Raw genomic sequence first — 12,610 nt, forward strand, 5'->3', positions numbered from 1 at the left:
ATATTTCATCCCATTCTCTTCTGGCCTGATAAGTTTCTGTGGAGAAATCAGTTGCTAGTCTGATGGGGGTTCCTTTATATGTAACTTTCTGTCTTTCTCTGGCTGCTTTTAAAATTCTTTTTTTGTCATTGGTGTTTGCCAGCTTAATTATAATGTGCCTAAGGGTCGGTTTTCTGGGGTTCATTTTGTTTGGGACTCTGTGAGCATCTTGGATTTGTGTGGGTTTTTTCTTCTCTATCTCAGGATAGTTTTCTGTCATTATTTCTTGAAATACATTTTCCATGTCTTCCTCAATTCCCTTTCCTTCTGGAACCCCTATTATTCTAATATTGTTTTGTTTTGTATTGTCCCAAAGTTCCCTTAGACTTTCCTCCTGTTTTTTAATTTTTTTTTCCAGAAGCTGTTCTAATTGGATATTTTTTTCCATCTTGACTTCTGATGCGGTCCTCTGCTTCTTCTAATCTACTCTTGATGCTTTCTATTGAGTTCTTTACAGTAGCGATGTCATTTTTCATTTCTTCTTGGTTCTTCTTCATTTCCTCTTGGTTCTTACTCATATTGTCAAATTTGTCTTCCATTCTTTTTAGCCATCTTATGATCATTACTCTGAATTCTTGCTCTGGTAGGTTGCTTGCCTCTATCTCGTTTACTTCCTTTTCTGGTGAAGCCTGCTTTTCTTTCATATGCGGGCTGTTTTTTGGTCTCCCCATGATCTAGGATGTCTGGTTGTGTAGTTCTCTCTCTCTTGCTTTGATTTAAAGGCACAAAATACAACACAACCAGGTACAACACACAAGGCACTGAATAGAAATGTGTTTGCGATATTAATAACCACCAATAGGGGTGACTAGAACCCAGCTAACAAAAACATACAATCAAACAAAAAGCATAGGCAAATCAATCTTATAAAAGAAAAGCATACAACTTCAGTAAAGTTAACATTCAACATACAACTTCAAAGAGTTAGAGAGAAAGACTGTTTTGTTTTGTTTTGTTTTGTTTTGTTTTTAGGACAACTGCGAGGGAGGTGTGAATGGGTTTGGAGCAGGTAGTTGGAAATTAGATATATACAAGTAGGGTGAAATTTTAGGAGGGGTAGACAGAAGGAATGGGGGAAATCTAGAGCAGGAAAGGGTTAAGATAAACAGGGTATCAAAGGAAAAGATTGGAAAGAGGGTGAAGGCATAAAGGTAGGGTTGAGATAGAATAAAGCGTTGGAGAAAGAAGGATAGATAAAGACTGTAGAACAGTAATCCTGAAATTAATATATATATATATATATATATATATATATATATATATATATATATATATAATCAAATGAAATCTGACCTTTTCACCGAGCAGTGGGGCACTCCTGTGAGGCCAGGTGTTCGCGCCGCCTGGGTTCCGCGTTCTGGGGGTCACAGCTGCTTGGTGGTCGCTGTGGCTGTGGATATTCAGGCCTCTGACACGATCCAATCTTCCTCTTAAGATGGCGAGTTTTCCCCGTCCAAGCCGGTAGATAGCTCCAGGCAGGGACATAGCCCGCGTGGGTGCTTCCCTGTGAGGGGTACCTCTGTCAGCTGCCCCCCAGCAGTTTCTTCTGGTGTTCGCTGTCTCCCAGCTTGCTAATAAACACTCACAGCACAAGACCATCAGTTGCTCTCTCTTTCTGCTTCGGGAGAGGGCTCAGAATCCGCCCATCTGTTCTTCCGCCATCTTACCTTCTCCGAAAACTTGAACTTTTAAAAGTCATTAAGGAGGGTCAAAATCAATGTCCTTCAAACTCTTCTTACTATTGATATTTTGACCTCTCCAATTAATCACAGGTTTTGTTAATGGCATATATCATAAGTTCATTTCCTAAAAATATACAACTCACTTTTTCCAGATCTATTGGAGCAATTACTATGTATGGTAGCTATGGCATTTTGAAATGCACTTCTCATATAATAAGACTTAAAATTACTCAAAATTACTTCTCTTCACCTATGTGCTTCAGAAGAGACATAGTGTTGGCTAGTGTGAAACACCATTAATCTCATTGCCTGTCCCCTCTGAGCACTTGAGTGACCAATTTCCAGTAATATTTTTAAAATATTCTCTTTTTTTCTGAATAGTAGGTTTCAATAATTGGGCAAAATAGTCAGAAAACTGTGTTGTAAGCAGATGTGCTGTCATCTGGGCATTGTTTTTCTCATTATAGAGCATAGGCAGAGGATATTGAATATATATCTGAAAAGTCCTAGGATTTTTAGAATGACAAATGTGCATCGACTTCAAAATAAACTCATCTTATGCATTAAATCCTAACTTTATAATCAGCCTGTTGTTTGAGACTCTGGAGGCAGTTACTAACTTTTCCTGTATAGCTATGCAGTTCCTATTGCTGCTTTCTTCAAATATAAAACTACTGTGTCACCAGTGAAAACCTGTTGTGCGGTGTGGCCAACTTCACCAACTGTCTTAACTAGAATTTCTGGACACTTTGATGTAGCTTCTTTGTGGGCACTTGCTGCTTCCCTTGGCACTTTTATATATTCAGAGTTGGCTTTTTTCTTAAACCTCTTGAAATAATTTCTGGTAGCTTAATGCTTTTATCTGTCACTTTCATAGTATTAAACAGTTAGGTCTTGCTCTGGCTTAGGCTTAAACTTAAGGGAATGTTGTGGCTGTCTTTATCTTGTATGCAAACCACTAAAATTTTCGCATCTTATCATTCTTGTGGTCCCTGCAGTAGCACTTTTATTTCCCTTCAAGAAATTTTCCTTTGTATACATGATATGGCTTAATGGCACAAGAGGCCTAGCTTTTGTCATGCCTTCCTTAATTGTATCTAGCTTTTGATTTAAGGGAGAGGTGTGAGACTCTTCCTTTTCCTTGAACACTTAGAAGCCAATGTGGAATTAATAGGTCTAATTCAATATTGTTGTGTCTCAGGGACTAGAAGACAAAGACAGAAATGATCAGTGAGTGGAGCAGTCAGATAATGCACCACATTTTTCAGTTAAGTTTGTCATCTTATATTGGGATGGTATGTCATCTTTTATTTTACTAAACAATTACAAAAGTAAAATAAAAGATCCATCAACAAACTAGTTTACCTGTCTTTATTATGTGGATACCTTTGTGCAATTTAAATTAAGAATGTATCATATGTTTAATTTCACAATAAACTCATATAAATAGATTAGCACAGGTTGGAACATTGGCTATAAAGTTTTAAAACTACTACAGAAAGTCATGCCACCAAATGATAGGACCAATTACTATGGGCCATGTGATAATGTGATAATCATTCCCTGAACATTGTTTATGAGTGGTCATTCTTGGAATTAAATATATAGGCCACACTTGTAGACATATAACATATGTGTGTGTGTGTGTGTGTGTGTGTGTGTGTTTTGATGAAATTACTACATTGTTTTTCCAACATCTGCCCCATTCACTAAAATTTCTCTAAAAATAGCCAATAAGGAAGAGAAGATGACTGCTGATAAAAAGGCAAACTGCAAGATGGTGTGCGAGTAAGAAAACAATGGGAGAATGTGTGGTAGTGCGGGGAGTGTTTGTTGGTGAGTTGAGGGACAGCTATACTCCAGGAGACTGTGGGAGACTGCTGGACAGGGCTCCATTGACCAGGCAGCCCCCACTCCTTCTGGGTTCCTTCCGGGAGCAACCAGCTCAGATGCAGAGACCACACCATCTTGATCGGGAAAGTGGATGTTATTGGGAACCTGAAAAGCCTAGGGATCTACAAAAACAGCATCCACTGAACAGCTGCAAACCCAAGAACAAAGGTCCCCAATTGGTGCAAGCATGAGGATTCAGAGGAGCTCTACACTCCCTCACAGAAAAGAGAGAGAGAATTATATAACCAGACATCTGGAGAAGAGACATGGCAAGACAAAGAAAGAGCCTGCATATGAAAGAAAAGCAGGCATCATCAGAAAAAAAAAGTAAATGAAATGGAAGCAAGCAACCTGTCAGAGAAAGAATTCAGAGAAACAGTCATAAGTTGGATAAAAAGAATGGAATACAATTTGATAATATGTGTAGAAACCAAAAGGAAATGAAGAAGAACCAAAGACAAATGAAAAATGACATAGCTGCTGTAACAAACTCAATAGAAACCAAAAAGAGTAGACTAGAAGAAGCAGAGAACCACATCAGTGAGCTAGAAAACAAGGTATGAAAAAATACCCAAGCAGAGCAGCTTCTAGAAAAAAAAAAATTAAAAAGCATAAGAAGAGCATAAGGGAACTTTGGGACAACATGAAACAAAACAACATCTGAATAATAAGGGTTACAGAAGAAGAGGAAACTGATGAAGGAATAGAAAATCTGTTTGAAGAAATAATGACAAAAAACTTCCCTGATATAGGAAAGAAAAAACCCACACAAATCCAAGAAGCTCACAGAGTCCCAAACAAAATGTACCCCAATAGACCAACACCAAGGCATATTATAATTAAATTGGCAAACACCAACGACAAAGGAAGAATCTTTGTGGCCAGAGAGAGACAGAAAGTTACCTACAATGAATCCCCCATCAGACTAGTGACTGATTTCTCAACAGAAACTCATCAGGCCAGAAGGGAATGAAATGAAATATACAAAGTCATGCAAAAGAAGGTTCTGAATCCAAGAATACTTTACCCAACAAGACTATCAATCAAAGAAATAGGAATGGAAAAAGGCATGTAGGAGAAAAAATAATAAGTACCTATCAATAATAACATTAAATGTAAATGGATTAAATGCCCCAATAAAAATACATAAGGTAATGAATTGGATAAGAAAGCATGATCCATATTGCTGCTGTCTACCAGAAATCCACCTCAGAAAAAAAGAGGAACACACACTGAGGGTAAATGGGTGGAAAAGGGTTTTTCAGGTGAATGGAAATGAAAAAAAAAATCTGGGGTAGCAATACTTATTATGGAACCCTCATTATGCAGATGCTGTTTTGCTTCATGTTGTCCCAAAGTTCCCTTATGCTCTTCTTATGCTTTTTAATTTTTTTTCCGAGAAGCTGCTCTGCTTGGGTATTTTTTCATGCCTCATCTTCTAGCTTACTGATGTGGTGCTCTGCTTCTTCTAGTCTACTTATATCTGACAAATTAGATCTCAAAAGAGACAAGGAAGGAAACTTCATAATACTAAAGGGAACAATCCAACAAGAAGAAATAACTCTGCTAAATATATACGCTCCCAATACAGGAGCACCAAATACATTAAAAAAAAAAAAAAACTGCTGGAGGATATCAAGGGAGTGCTTGACAGCAATACAGCCATAGTAGGGAACATTAATACCTTACTACCACCATTGATAAATTCTCTAAACAAAATATCAGCAAAGAAACATTAATCCTAAATGACTAACTAGACCAAATGGAATTAATTGATATATTCAGAATATTTCACCCAAAAGCCACATTCTTCTCAAGTGCACATGGATCATTTTCAAAGATAGACAGGCAAAGTCTCTTCTAATTCAAGAAGATAGAAATCAAATCAAGCATCTTCTCAGATCACAGTGGCATAAAACTGGAAATCAACTACAACATAAACAATCAAAAAAAATCAAACACATGGAGACTAAACAGCATGCTATTAAACAATGACTGGATTACCAGAGAGATAAAAAAATAAATAAATAAACATCATGGCAACAAATGACAATGAAAACATAGCAACTCAAAATCTATGGGACACAGTTAAAACACTCTGAAGAGGGAAGTTTTTAGCTCTACAAGCCTACTGCAAAAAACAAGAAACAATGGTAATAATTACCTAAACCTACAACTCTAAGAGTTAGGAAGAGAGCAACAAGAAAAGCCCAGTGTAAGCAGAAAGAATTAAATAATAAAGATAATAGCAGAGATAAATGACATTGAGACAAAAAAAAATATGAAAAGATCAATAAAACAAGGGCTAGTTCTTGAAAAAGATAAACAAGATTGATGAACCTCTAGCCAGGCTCACCATGAAGCAAAGATAAAGGCCCCAAATAAACAAAATCAGAAATGAAAGAGGAGAAATAACAAAAAAAAAAAAACCACTGAAATACAAAGGATTGTTATAAAATACTATGAACAACTCTATTCCAACAAACCTGGAGGAAATGAACATATTCCTAGAAAAATACATCCCTCCAAAACTCAATCAGAAAGAATCTAAAACTCTCAATAGGCCAATAACTTTGGAAGAAATTGAAGCAGTCATCCAAAAGCTTCCAGCAAACAGAAGCTCGGGGCCAGAGAGCTTCACAGGGGAGTTTTACCAAACATTCAAGGAAGAACTAAAACCTATCCTCCACAGACAATTCCAAAAAATTCAAGAGGAAAAAACACTTCCCAGCTCCTTTTATGAAGCCAGAATCACCCTAATACCAAAACCAAAACCTAATACCAAAGCCAGAATCACCCTAATGCCAACACAATGAAAGAGAATTACAGGCCAATATCCCTCGTGAACATAGATATCAAAATCCTCAACAAAATTCTAGCAAATAAGATTTACAAGTACATCAGAAAGATCGTACACCATGACCAAGTAGGATTTATCCCAGGAATGCAAGGATGGTATAATATCTGCAAATCAATAAACATGATGCATCACATTAAAAAAGTTGAGAGATAAAAACCACATAGTCATATCAATTGATGCAGAAAAAGCATTTGACAAAATCCAACACCCATTTTTGATAAAAACTCTCAGAAAGGTAGGTATAGAAGGATCATACTACAATATAATAAAAGCCATATATGAAAAAAAAAAAAACCACAGCCAACATCATACTCAATGGGCAAAATCTAAAACCATTTCCCCTAAGAACAGGAACATTACAGGAATGCCCACTCTCATCACTCCTGTTTGACTGTAGTACTGGAAGTATTAGCCATTGAATTAGACAAGAAGAAAAAATAAAAGGCATCCAAACTGGAAAGGAAGAAGTAAAACTGCCCCTATTCGCAGATGACATGACATTGTACATAAAAAACCCTAAAGACTCCATAAAAAAAAACTATTAGACTTAATAAATGAACTAAGCAATGTAGCAGGATACAAAATTAATGCTAAGAAATCTATGGTATTTCTATATACCAATAGTGAACTTACAGAAACAGAGACTAAAAAAGCAATCCCATTTACCATCACACCAAAAAAATTAAATACCTAGGAATAACTTTAACTAAGGAGGTAAAAGACCTATATGCAGAAAACTACAGGACACTGAATAAAGAGATAGAGGAAGACATAAACAAATGGAAGAACATACCGTGTACATGGATTGGTAAAATCAACATCATCAAAATGTCCATACTACCCAATGCAATCTATAGTTTCAATGCTCTTCCCATTAAAATACTAATGCCATATTTCACAGACTTACAAAGAGCTTTCCAAAAATTCATTTGGAATTTTAAAAAAAAGACCTTGAATATGCCGAAACCGGTTTGGCTCAGTGGTAGAGCGTCGGTCTGCGGACTGAAAGGTCCCGGGTTCGATTCCGGTCCAGGGCATGTACATTGGTTGCAGGCACATCCCTGGTAGGGGGTGTGCAAGAGGCAGCTGGTCGATGTTCCTCTCTCATCGACGTTTCTAGCTCTCTATCTCTCTCCCTTCCTCTCTGTAAAAATATCAATAAAATATATTTAAAAAATAAAAGACCCCGAATAGCTGCAGCAACCGTAAGAAGAAGAACAAAGTATATGGTATCTCAATACCAGATTTAAAGCTGTATTACAAAGCCACTGTTCTCCAAACAACATGGTACTGATGCAAGAATAGACATATAGGTCAATGGAATAGAATAGAGAACCAGAAATCAACTCAAACCACTATGCCCAATTAATATTTGACAAAGGAGGCATGAGCATATAATGGAGTCAAGGCAGTCTCTGCAATAAATGGTGTTGGAAAAATTGGACAGATACATGCAAAATAAATAAATAAATAAATAAAACTAGACCACCAACTTATACCATACAAAAAATAAAATAAACTCAGATTGGATAAAAGACTTAAATATGAGACAAAAAAAAAACACATAAAAATACTAGAGAAATCTCAGACATATGCTGAAGCAACTTCTTCACCAATACTGCTCTTAGGGTAAAGAGAAAATTAACAAATGGGACTATATCAAAATAAAAAGCTTTTGCACAGCAAAATAAACCATCAACAAAATAAGAAGAAAACCAACTGTATGGGAGATAACATGTTTGCAAATATATCACTGATAAAGTTTTAATCTCCAACATCTACAGGGAATGAATACAATGTAATAAAAGGAAAATAAATGATCCAATAAATAAAATGGGCAACAGACCTAAATAGAATCTTTTCAAAAGAAGACAGAAGGAAGGCCAAGAGTTACATGAAAACATGCTCAAAGTCTCTAATCATCAGAGAGATGCAAATCAAAATGACAATGTGGTACCATCTCACACCTGTCAGAATGGCAATCATCAACAAATCAACAAAGGACAGTGCTGGCGAGGAACCCTCATTCATTGCTGGTGGGAATGCAGACTGGTGCAGCCACTGTGGAGAACAGTATGGAGTTTCCTTAAAAAACTAAAAATGGAACTCCCATTTGATCCAGTGATCCCTCTTTTAGGAATATATCCCAAGAAACTAGAAACACCAATTAGAAAGAATATATGCATCCCTATGTTCATAGAAACACAATTCACCATAGCTAAGATTTGGATACAGCCCAAGTGCCCATCAGCTGATGAGTGGAATAGAAAACTATGGTACATCTTCACAATGGAAAACTATGCTGCTATAAAAAAAGAAGGAATTCTTATCATTTGCAGCAGCATGAATGGACCTGGAGAACATTATGTTAAGTGAAATAAACCAGGCAATAAAAGAAAAATACCACATGATCTCACTCATTTATGGAAAATAAAGAACATTATAACCTGATGAACCAAAAGATAGATACAAATGCAGTAAAGCACTGAATAGACTGTCAAATTACAGGGGGAAGGCTGGAGAGTGTTGGGGAGAGAGTGGGGAGGAGGGAAGAGATCAACCAAAGAACTTGTATGCATACATATAGACACAACAAATGGGCACAAGACACTGAGGGGAAGTTTGGGGAGATGAGGGCATGCAACAGTGGGTAGGGGAGGCTGGGAGAAGGTCAATGGGGGGAAAAAAGGAGATATATGTACTACTACATGTAATACTTTAAACAATAAAAAATAAAAATAGCCAATAAATACTAACAAAAATAACCTGATTAATTATAAGAAATTTTTTGTTAAAAACATTATAAAATTAATAAGGTGTTAATTTTCAGGATTTTTTTTGTTTGTTTGTTTTAAATGAATCTTTATTGTTCATATTATTACAAATTTTCCTCATTTTTTCCCCCTCCATTCCTCCCCTCTACCAGGTTCCTACCCCACACTCTGCCCTTTCCCCACCCCCTATTGTCCTCATCCATAGATGCACAGTTTATGTTCAGTTTCTTCCCGTACCCCCCACTCTCCTTTTCCCTGAGAATCATCAGTCCACTCCCCTTCCATACCTCTGATTCTATTATATTCACCAGTTAATATTGTTCATCAGATTTTTTAATTCCCTTGGTTTTTAGATTCACTTGTTGATAGTTAAGTATTCTTTGTTCATAATTTTTATCTTTATTTTCTTCCTCTTCCTAAAGAACCCCCTTCAGCAATTCAAATAATTCTGGTTTGGCGGTGATGAACTCCTTTAGCTTTTTTTTTTTTAATTTTATTTGTGAAGCTCTTTATCTGGCCTTCAATTCTCAGTGATAGCTTTGCTAGGTAGAGTATTTTTGGCTGTAGGTTCTTGCTATTCATCACCTTAAATATTTCTTGCCATTCCTGCCTGGCCTGCATGGTTTCTGTTGAGAAATCAGCTGACAATCATATGGGTGCTCCTTTATAGATAACTACCTGCTTTGCTCTTGCTGCTTTTAATATTCTCTCTTTGTCTTTTGCTCTTGAAACTTGGTGTGATCTTCTTTTGTTTGGGGTTTTGTGCATTTCCTGGACTTGTAAGTCTATTTCTTTCCCCAGGTGGGGAAGTTTTCTGTCACTATTTCTTCCAGTATGTTTTTGGTATCTTGCTCTCTCTCTTCTTCTGGGACCCCAATAATTCTGATGTTGGTTCACTTGAAGTTGTCCCAAAGGTTTCTTACATTATCTTCAACTTTCTGGATTCTCTTGTCTTCTTGCTTCTGTGGAGGAGTGTCTTCTGGCTCTTTATGTTTCAAATCTTTGACTTGATTTTTGCAATCTTCCTTTCTGTTTTTAGGACTCTGTATAATATTTTTTATTTCAAACAATGTATTCTTTATTTCTAGTTGATCCCTTTTCATAACCGCATAGGTCTCATTTATTTTATCTGCCTTTTCTAAGAAATTCTTGAAAAACCTTATAACTGTGGTTTTGAACTCTATATCCAGTTGCTTGTTGTCCTCCATTTCTTTCGTTTGTGATTTGTTTCCTTGTCTCGGCATTTTCACAGCTTCACTGGGTTGGTAGAGTGGCTTTGTGTGCTAAGGTGTCCTATATGGTTCAGTGGGTCAGCCTCCCTGTTACCTGAGGTGGACACTCTTGGTGCACCCCTTTGTGAACTGTGTAAACAGCCTTATTGTAGTTAAGTCTTGATTGTTCTTGGTATCACTGGAAGGAGCTGACCTCCAGGCCAATTGGCTGTGAGGATCAGCTGTGTCTGTGCTGGGAGACAGCCTTATTCAACTAGACTTGAAAAATTGCAAAAGCCTCTGTGCTCAGCTTGAATGGGGTGGAGTTTCAGGGTCGAGCCTACAGCCTTGGCTTCTCTCAGCCCCACCCTATGAGGTTCCTGAGTCTCAGTGTTCCTCAGTGTCCTTTGGTACTCGCTGCTTTGGTATTCGCTGCAAGCACCTCTGAGAGAAAAGTGCCCTCGAGTTTTGCTTGCTATCAGATAGTCTAGTCTCTCCCACAATGAGCCCGGAACTGGGGTTCAGTGCAGTTGGAAGTGGGGTTCAGTGCAGTCCGGAGCTTTTGTCTCCTTCCTGCTAGGGCAATCCCGCGGCACAGTCAACAGTCTGTCCTCTGCGTGCAATGTGTGCATCTCTGGGACTCTTCCTGTTGCTGCTCCACTGAGTTTCCACCTTACAGCCCGGATTCCCTCCATATGAGCTTGGGTCCCCAGGGTCTGGCCTATTATAGAACTAGGGTTCAGTGCAGTCAGAACTGGGGTTCAGCACAGTCCGGAGCTTTTATTTCCTTCCCACTAGGGAACGCCAGCCAGGCACTCAGCCGTGCCCTCCTCTCTGGCTCAGTCCTCTCCCCAAGCTTTCTCCGTATCACCGTACCTTAGGCTTTTACAGCTCCTCTGATTTTCCTTCTGGTTTTCTCTTTCCTTCTAGTTGTAGAATTTCCAGTCAGTCAACTTTCCTGTAGTTCAGTATAGTGTCCATTTTGTATTTTTTTGAAATACAACAAGTTGTGCAAGGCTGCAGTTAGGCGTATACCTATGCCACCATTTTGGTTTCTCCAATTTTCAGAAATTTTATACTTTAAATCTGAAGTCCATTCAATCAAGGTCCACAAAATTGAGGGTTTTCTATAGTTTTCATATGCAGCAAAAGGTGAAAATCACCTAAAGACTGAAAAGGAAATGAACACAACACCAATGCTCACATTATTGCAAATTACCTATTTTCCTTCCCCAGCTAGGTACTCATGCTTATAAGACTTGAGAGGGCATAAGCTTTACCTCTGACCAAAATTACCTGTTATTCTTTCCCAATGCTAGCTGATGCATAACTGCTTTACACTTATATAACAAAAAGATATATTCCTGGAGAATTTCTGCCTCACAGTTCGGTTCCGTAACTATGAAGACCATTGTTTGCAACCTGACCTGGGAAAAATTGTTTGAACCTGCCCAACTATGTTTAGCCTTGAAATATAAATGTATATTTTTTTACACATGAAAGTTATGTTATTAATATCAGCTCTCTAGGATGATTTCAGTTGGAAAAACATTTGTATGTTATGAGAAAAGACCCAGTTAAAAAATTATGAGACATTGGTTTGTGATTTAATTTTGTCATTAGCTGTATATGTCACCTTGTTCAAATCACTGAACTCATATAAGCCTCAGTACAATGGCTCTATACAATCATTAAGCTAGTGGCTCTAATGATTTTAAGGGTTTACTTCAGAAACACAGATATTTCAGTATAATCCTTTTCCTGTGAAAATTATGTTAATTAAAGAAGTATTAATCACAAATACACTTACACATGCAAACTAACACAGACACACACATATATATCAACATACATATGCTAATATTTACCCTACAAAACTGATTTGAAAATGCCTATTTCTAGAGACCGACTCAGACTACTTACTGAGTGCTTTAAAAGGTGGTATATCCAAAGGGGAAGCCAAGACATTATCAACACAAGTTGCAGGTAAGAACAAAAATATTTCAAGTTCTTTTTATGCCTTATTTATCTTCTCAGAAGTTTATTTACTTTAGATCATCAATGACCACAGTTCTTATAAGCTCTTATGACATGATAAAACATCTTCATAATTTCTTCCTATAGCTAGTAGAACTCTAGCAGTTATCATCA

The 12,610-nt window shown here is 37.3% G+C and overlaps 1 protein-coding gene across 1 annotated transcript in view; it reads left to right on the forward strand.

Moving 5' to 3' along the window:
• Positions 1-12,610, forward strand: part of LOC118716508 (coiled-coil domain-containing protein 7-like) — a 98,303-nt gene that overhangs the window by 8,004 nt on the left and 77,689 nt on the right. Inside the window, exon 3 of the mRNA XM_036433893.1 lies at positions 12,362-12,445. Within this exon, the coding sequence (XP_036289786.1) occupies positions 12,362-12,445 (84 nt within the window). The remainder of the gene's footprint in view (positions 1-12,361; positions 12,446-12,610) is intronic.

This window comes from Pipistrellus kuhlii, unplaced genomic scaffold (genome assembly GCF_014108245.1).
Source record: "Pipistrellus kuhlii isolate mPipKuh1 unplaced genomic scaffold, mPipKuh1.p scaffold_m20_p_1, whole genome shotgun sequence".
Taxonomy (NCBI): domain Eukaryota; kingdom Metazoa; phylum Chordata; class Mammalia; order Chiroptera; family Vespertilionidae; genus Pipistrellus; species Pipistrellus kuhlii.